Raw genomic sequence first — 8,757 nt, 5'->3', positions numbered from 1 at the left:
CTGGGCACAGATCCTATGCTCACTAAATAAGTACTTCTGGTCCCTGGCTCTGTTGTGAGAACATGGGACTGGGAATGAGAAAACTCTGGTTTATATCCTTGTTCCACCATTGACTAATAATCCAAGCTTTGGCAAATCACTGAAATTTTCTGGGTCACCCTCAATATTTTTATCTATAAAACAAAGATCCTAGAATTCATAGAAACAAAGAATTAAATAATTTTAGAGTTGTGTGAGATCTCAGTAACCATTTAGTCAATTTCTGTGAGGTGGTCCAGAAGAAAGTCTGAAAATGTGCAGATTAAAAAAAATAAGTAAATTCTAGATGTCAAAATTTTGATTAAAAAATCAAAACAAGGGAAGAGCCTTCTGGCCAATCAACAGTGACCATATAATAACAATAGTTATCATTTATATAGCACTTAGAGGTTTTCAAATCATTTTACATTTTGGCTCATTTACCCTTCACAACAATGTTAGGAAGTAGGTCCTGTTATTAATTTCATTTACCAGATGAGAGATTAAGTAATTTACCTAACTAGAAAGTATCTGAGGCTGGATTTGAGCTTGGCTTTAACCTGACTTCAGGTCCAGCATTCTATTCAGTGCCTTGAATGATGATCAGGGGTGGAATTAAGAGCATAAGTTAATCAGTCTAATACCATCTCATCAACTGATCATCTATTGAATGAATAGATAAGCATTAGCATTTTCTTAGTGCCATCCTCAGTAATAATCTCCAGGGAGATAATAAGACAGACTAAAACATGCTTTAAAAAAATCACTGTCCTTTAGGAACTTACAAACTAAAGGAGAAGAAAACATGTTAATGAATTTGAAATATGTGTGTATATAAATATACACATGAATGTAACATACACATATCCATCTATAATGCATACATATACTCACATAGACATATATATATACACATTTACATATTTATCCATCAAAGATATAGACACATCCATGCAATATACACACATATGCACAAATTTCCATATGATCATGCATACCTTCATGTATGTTATTATATACATATACACTTACTCATGCATATATACTCATACACACATATTTACCCCCTCCAAGTTATACAGAATACAAGGAAGTTAAGCTTAGAGGTGAACCTACACCTGTGTGGGGCACTGAGAAAAGCCTCCTATGGAAGCAGGTAATTGCAGTGTTGTAAAGGAAGCCAGAGATGTTGAGAGATAGAAGTGAGGAGAGCAATGCAGGCTTTGGGGAATAACCCGTGCGATGGTATGGTGATGAGAGATGGAGAAGGTCAGGTGAGTAATTTAAGAGAATACTGGAAAGATAAGGAAGGGATCTTGCTATGAAGAGCTTTAAATGTCCAACAGGTGATGGAAAGGAAGCCACTGGAGTTCATGAAATACTGGGACAAGGTGACATGGGCAGACCTGTGCTCTGGGCAACTTACTTTGGTGGTTGTGTGGTAGATGGATTGAAGAGGGAAGACACTTGAGGGAGAAAGACCAGTTAGAAGGTTGTTGTAATATTGACAGCACGACATGGGTGGTGGTTGTGCAAATAGAGAGAGAAGGACATAGAGAGGAGAAATGTAGAGAAAGAAATTATAAGATAAAAACAGATATGAGGGGTAAATGTAAAGCACCTAATAATAATAATAATTATAACTAAATTTTATGTATATATACACATACATAAATATATATAGACAGTAAGCAAACAAATATGCCAAAAAAAGACAGGATAAACTGATGTTGAGTTCAGAAGGAAGGCAGTAAATTTAAGGACAGGGAAAGGCTTCTAGCAGAAAGTTAGACTTTTCCTGAAACTTAATGGAAGTCAAAGAAAGCATATCTCTTAAAAATGTACAGATTATATGGCTATATAGTCCCTTCTTTAGCATCCTTCTCCTGTATAAAAACAGTAAAGATTAGACTGGCTAAGGGAGTGCTACCTGTGAATCCTTTGAAAAGAGAAAGGTAGAATAATCGGGAAAAAAATGAATCTACATTGATGTCATCTGGAAGCATGAGTTGTCAATCCACTAGGCTCAGAGAAAGCAACAATTGGAGTCATTTGGGATCAGTACAGGTCCCTGGCAAAAACCAGTTAGCACAAGGCTTGAACAGAAAGCAGAATGTAACATTTCTTCCTCCCTGTCCTTTTCACTAAATTGTAGTGCTTCAGTTTGCATTGTTTCTAGTTTTTCACTTCTACAAAATGAATAGATAATTTATGAAATAGGGTCAGGCATGTCCAGTTCTTTGGGTACTTGCCAGGAAAGATCACAAGTGGGAATGAGAAATGGGGTGGCAATCACACTTTATTTAAACCCAGAAGGTGTGGGGGCAAAAAGCCCAGAAAAAGCAGAGATAAGAGGTGAAAAATGAAATAGAGGACAAGGTGGCATGAGGATAGGGCATGGGGTGATGAAGGAAGGTGATATTTTGAATAGGATGGCCAAGTGAGGAGAGGCAGAGGATGTAATTCAGTAACCAGGGGTTAGAATTGTGGTCACTAACTAGGCAGCATGGATCTAATGGTCATGGAAGAGTGCTGGAGAGGGGTGGGCAGGAGATAGAGTTCTCATTTTTATAGGGGTTGCTTTTTTTTGAAAATAATCCAATCACTCTCTCTACCACCTTGGGATCAGTTTATTAACATATCCAAATCATGTCAAAGATATCAGTAAAACTTTAGAGGCATTTGCAAATAACTCAATTCTCAAACCTTTTTTTTTTTTATATTATGCTGGTCTGGAATTGTGAAGGTCTGGACTGGGTCTAGAATTTATATTTCATAGGACCAGAACTTTGACCAATAGCAACCAGATGGTTTCCCCTGATTTGGCACACATTACCAGAATATGCATTTTAATTTATTCATTATACAACTTGTAAATTATGCTCCTTTGATCTTTGTGACAGTTTGTAGGTAACTTCCATTTTCCTTTTTGCAGTCTTATTTTCTGCTATTACTTCTTTATATTGGTTATTTATAAACTTCTAACACTGACTAGAAGAGGAAGAGGGGGTTGGAGGAACAGAATAAGACACTTTTAACACAAATAATATTTTATACATAAAGGTTTTTTCTTTTCAATGACCACATCTATCAGTACTTCCACTGAAGTTCTCTGATGCTTCCTTTAACATGGAGGTGACTCTGGGTTATTGAAAGCTCTATTGGGGCAATGTAAATTCAGATTATGGGCTACGTGATGGATTGTATGTCTATCATCAGAAGTAGATACTACTTAACTTTTGAAAAGCTCATCAATATGCAATTTTGAAGACCATTTATGTTTATAATATTTATCTGTCTAGGGAATTTTCACATTTACAAAATCCTTGAAGCTTCAATGTTTTAATATCCTTTCAATATAGCCCTGATCTTAGGGCCACTATATCACAGTATTTCATTATTTTTTAACTTATCATGTAAAAGGAAATATTCTCAATACATAAGGATTTCATTAGGAGCAAAAGGAATACAGAAGTGGCAGTCTCTATTTATTGACCTAGTCAGACCTCATTTGAACTACTATATTCATTTGAGGTACTATAATTAAGGAAGGACATTGATCAGTTGGAGAATATCAAGAGATGTACTAGTGGTGATGAAGGACATCATGAAGTATCATGATGGACCTTTAGTCCATGTCATATAAAGCCTGGGTGAAGGAACTATATATATGTACTCTAGATCAGTAAAGACTCACAGGGGACATGATACCTATGTTTGAATAGCTGAATAATTGTCATGGAAAAGAGATTATATTTTCTCCATATGTCCCCACAAAGGCAAGTTTAGGCTTGATGTCAATAGCATTTTGTCAACAAATAGAGCTGTTTTAAAGAGAAATGGAGTGCTTTTGTGGATAGTGATTTCCTTCTTTTTGCAGACAGAACTTCAAACAGAAGCTAGAGGATTACATGATCAGGTATATTATGGGGGGGGGGATTCCTTTTTCTGTTGGCTGTTGTGTGGCTGTTGAGTTCCCATCTGACTTTAAAACACTACGGTTGTATAAAATGATGTTCCAAAGAGATACAATATCCCCATTTCTTATGTAAAATGGTATTGGTCTCCTCACAGTCCCATCAACACTGTGGTTTATCTTTTTTAGACTTTTAATTTTGTCACTAAGGTAGATGTGAGATTATATTTCTTTGCTAGTGATAATATTACTTTCCCTTTGTAAGTTTTTATTTTCACAGTTCTTAATGTTTTTATTGCCCTTCATTTTCTTTATTCTTGAGTTTTCTTTTTTCCCTTTCCTTAAAAATTTTTAATTGTTCCTTTAATTATTTGTATGCATTTATTTTTATATGTATTAATTATTATATGTAGTATTTGTATGTAATTATATGTATTAATTATATCATGTGTATTTAATTTGTTTTCCCTCTTTTTCCCCTCTTCTTTTCTAAACTCCTTAATTAAAAAAAATTGGTCTCCTTCTTGGGATAAAGAACCATAAAAATTTATCACTTCTACAAAGATCTTGCTATTTATATTAATTGAATGATGGACAAGGCAGGGTACTTTAGGTAATAAACCATAGTCTACCATATTAGAAAAAAGATTTTTTACAGTAAAGAATTATTATTTATTATAGCATTCATTAAAACTATTTTTTGAGTTCCAAATTCTCTCACTCATTTGACATCTTCCAACACATCCACTAAAAAGTCAAGCAATATGAAATAATAAGAAACATATTTTCATTTTTCCCCTGAAGGATTTTACTCAGTCATCCTGGGTGAGTTAATTTTGGTCTTAATCCTACCTCCTTTGCCAGAATATCATATTCCAAGTCCTGTGTCTCTTTAAAAAGGAAGCTGCTAAATACTGGATAATCTTAACTGTTGCCTCCAGTATATTTATATTGTTTCCTTCTGGCTTCTTGCAATATTTTCTCATTGACCTGGGAGTTCTGGAATTTGTTCTTGATGTTCTTGTAAACTTTCATTTGGGGATATTTCAGGAGGTGTCCTATAGTTTCTGTTATCCTCTGTTTCTAAGACATTGGAGACATTTTCATTATTAATTTATTGAAATATGATGCCTAGGATCTTTCTCTAAAAAAATAGTTGCCTTCTGTCTTAGAATTGATATTATGCATCAGTTCCAAGGCAGAAGAGTAGTAAGGGAAAAGCAATTGGGATTAAGTGACTTGCCCAAGTTGACACAGTTAAGAAGTATCTGAAGTCATATTTGAACCTAGGATATCCTATCTCCAAGCCTTGCTCTTTGTCCACTGAGCCACCTAGCTTTCTCTAGGCTCTTTCTTTGAACATGATGTTTTGCAACCCAGTAATTCTTATATTATCTCTTTTCAATGTATTTTCCAGGTCAGTTGTTTTTCTAATGAGATATTTCCCATTTTCCCCATTTTTTCATTCTTTTGACTTTGTCTTATTGGTTTTTTTTTTAAGTTTTATGGAGTCATTAGCTACCACTTGCATAATTCTAATTTTATAGAATTATTTTCTTTAAAAAAATTTATACCTCTTTTTCTATTTGATCTAGTCTACTTTTTAAGAATTTTTCTTCAGTGAATTGTTATGCCTTTTTTTTACCATTTGCACAATTATGTTTTATGAAGTTATTTTCTTCAGGTTTTTTTTGTGTTTTTTTTAAACAAGTGGTTAATTCCTTTTTATATATTTTTGCATCACTTTAATTTCATTCCTTTTTTATTAAGTATTTTATTTTCCCAATTAAATGTAACAATTTTTAATATACATTTCCCCAAATTATAAAATCCAACTTGTCTCCTTCTCTCCTTCCCTTCCTACTCCCAGAGATGGTAAGCAAATTGATCTGGGTTTTACATGTATTCATCCTGCAGCACGTATTTCCATATTTGTCATTGTTGTAAGAGAATACTCATATAAAAACAAAATCACCAAATTACAACACGAATAAATAATAGTGAAAAGTAGTATGCTTTCATCTGTATCCTGACTCTAACAGTTCTTTCTCTGGATGTGGATAGCATTTTTTTTTTTGTTATAAGTCCATCAGAATTTTCCTGAATCACTATATTCTGAGAGTAGCTAAGTCTTTCATGTATGAACATTGTATAGTCTTGCTGTTACTGTGTATAATGTTCTTATGGTTCTGCTTATTTTATTTTAGTCTTTATAAGTTTATGTCTTTCCCTCTTTTTCTGAAAGCATCCTGCTCATCATTTCTTATAGCACAGTAGCATTCTATTACTAACATATACCACAATTTGTTCAGCTATTTCCCAATTGATGAATATTTCCTCAGTTTCCAATTCTTTGCCATCACAAGATATACATAAAAATGATGGAATATATATATCCACAACAAAAAATATAAATATATATGAGTAAGTTGATAAGCAATTAAATAGGTTGGATAAATTATAGATTTTCTGGAGGGGGTTGAGTTTTTAGCAGCATTTGGAGTGTTTGGACTCTTGCTAGTAGAAACCAGGGGAGACCATCCTAGGTTATATATATCTATGCAAAATGTGTATACTATATATATATATACATATATATGTATATATATATAGTATACACATTTTGTGTATACTATACACAAATACACATTGTACTGATTTGGAGTCAGAGGATATGAGTTCAAATTCTTGTTCTGACATTTCTATCTGTGATCTTAGCAGGTTATATTACCACTCAGTCTCATTTTTGTAAAATGAAGTGGTTGTATCTGGCAGTCTGTGAAGTTTTTAATAGCTCTATATTTACTAGGAAGACCTCATGTCATTTTTGTGCGATGTGATTGGCTCAGTTCTTATGCAGTTGCCAGGCTGAGATGAATGAGGTCACATAGGTCATATTCACCCTAGCTAAGGACTGTCAATTCTATAGGAACATGAGCATGCATAAAGGGGAGAAAAGATCTATTTAGCATAGTTACCAAACCCACAAATATTTCCTGACATATTGGGTTGGGTTGGAGCCAATGTTCTGAATGATAAAGCCCAGCAGTTACTTTTCTTTCATTTGCAATAGGGCTGCTTCTCTTCCTCTTCCTCCATAGATGTTGAGGTTACAGTGAAGATCATACTCAGATCTGAAAAGACTCAAATCCCAAACTCTGAGACTAATAGCATTGACACCAAAGGAGGTAAGCAAAATAAAAGAAAACAGTTCCTGTGGGTCTTTGATTTCCAAAACTGAATGAAATTAACTGCATAGCAGATCTGATGATACAGAAACTGGCTGCCCATTTCAATTTTGTTCAAAGAACACCTGATTCAGGTGCCAATAAGAATCACATTCTAGGTCAGTTTATTTGTAGCTAGAATACATCTGTAACTTTTCTTTGCTTCGTCTCCCAAGCCCACCCTGCAAACAATTCAGGGTAGGACAGTTACATAAATCATTTGGAATGAATATCCCCAGCTCCCTAGGTCCGAAAAACTGAACATTCTTCCCCCTTCCTTTTTTTTTTTCAGAACATTCACAACAAGATGATTCCTTCAGCCAACCTTACTATGGTTACTGAGTTCCTGTTGCTGGGCTTCTCCAACCTCCAGGAGAAACAGCTTATACTTTTCCCAGTGTTCCTCTGTCTTTATCTGCTCATTCTAAGTGGGAACATCACCACAGTGACTGCTATCCGCCTGGAACACAGGCTCCACACCCCAATGTATTACTTCCTGACTGTCCTTTCTGTCTCTGAGACCTTCTATACCATTGTCATCTTGCCCAAAATGCTCCTCAACCTCCTCTCTGTGCTCAGGACCATCTCCTTCACTAATTGTGCCGTCCAGATGTTTTTCTTCCTCGGCTTTGCTGTCACCAACTGCCTGCTGCTTGGGGTGATGGGTTATGACCGCTATGCTGCTATTTGCCATCCTCTCCGCTACCCAGTTCTCATGAGCTGGCGTGTGTGTGGGCAGCTGTCAGTTTTTTGTGGCATTGCAGGTTTCCTTCTCTCACTAATTATGGTTAATTTGGTCTTTAGTCTTCCCTTTTGTAATTCCAACAAAATCAACCACTACTTCTGTGACATCTCACCTGTCATTCGGCTTGCCTGCACAGACTCAGACACTCATGAGTTTGTCATCTTCATCCTTGGAGCCCTTGTGCTTGTGGTTCCCTTTTCCTTCATCTGCATTTCCTATATTTCTATATTGAGAACCATCCTGAAAATTCCCTCAATGGAGGGGAAGAAGAAGGCTTTCTCCACCTGTGCTTCTCATCTTACTGTGGTCATTATTCACTATGGCTGTGCCTCCTTCATCTACCTGAGACCCACAGCCAGTTACATCTCTAACAAGGACCGCCTGGTCACAGTGACATACACTATCGTTACACCTCTGTTGAATCCAATAGTGTATAGTCTAAGGAATAAGGATGTACAACTGGCCATCAGAAAAGTGCTGGTCCAGAAATTTTGCCTAAATTGACATAATTTGCAAGTTCCTCTGATATTTCAGGTTTTATGATGAATATTTTCCCAAATTATACATATATTATAATTCTTCCTATTGTGATATTGACAAATGCTAACGAAAAGATTTTTGTCATTCAATATTTGGAAATGGTTCTCAATTGGTTACCTAGAAGAATGGGAAATGTGATAAAAAGTAAGGCATTACAGGCATATTGGAGCTAGACAAATTGGTCTTGGCAGAGATTGTGGGGCCAGGGCAAAATCACCAGAAAGATGGTCTGGAATAGTGAAGTAATGCACTTGCCAAGGGACTTGGCTGAGAAAGGGTGATGAATTAAACCTGAGATTAAACAGAATATC

The 8,757-nt window shown here is 35.5% G+C and overlaps 1 protein-coding gene across 1 annotated transcript; it reads left to right on the top strand.

Annotated features, from left to right (window-relative positions):
- The first annotated feature begins 1,232 nt into the window (after nt 1–1,232).
- LOC100030495 (olfactory receptor 10R2-like) lies at nt 1,233–8,410 on the top strand. Its single transcript, XM_007481738.2, has 2 exons — nt 1,233–1,292; nt 7,454–8,410. The coding sequence occupies exons 1-2, from the start codon at nt 1,233–1,235 to the stop codon at nt 8,408–8,410; spliced, it is 1,017 nt and encodes a 338-aa protein (XP_007481800.2).
- Nucleotides 8,411–8,757: the final 347 nt, after the last annotated feature.

Source organism: Monodelphis domestica, chromosome 2 (genome assembly GCF_027887165.1).
Source record: "Monodelphis domestica isolate mMonDom1 chromosome 2, mMonDom1.pri, whole genome shotgun sequence".
NCBI classification, from domain to species: domain Eukaryota; kingdom Metazoa; phylum Chordata; class Mammalia; order Didelphimorphia; family Didelphidae; genus Monodelphis; species Monodelphis domestica.
The sequence above is the reverse complement of the archived record's forward strand: the minus strand, read 5'-3'. Positions and strand labels throughout refer to the sequence as shown.

Excerpts from the sequence above, each read along its gene's own strand:
- LOC100030495 (XM_007481738.2), top strand. The coding sequence starts at position 1,233 with ATGCAGGCTTTGGGGAATAACCCGTGCGATGGTATGGTGATGAGAGAT. Across the intron at positions 1,293-7,453 it reads TGAGAGATGGAGAAGGTCAG|AACATTCACAACAAGATGAT; the intron begins GTGAGTAATTTA and ends TTTTTTTTTCAG.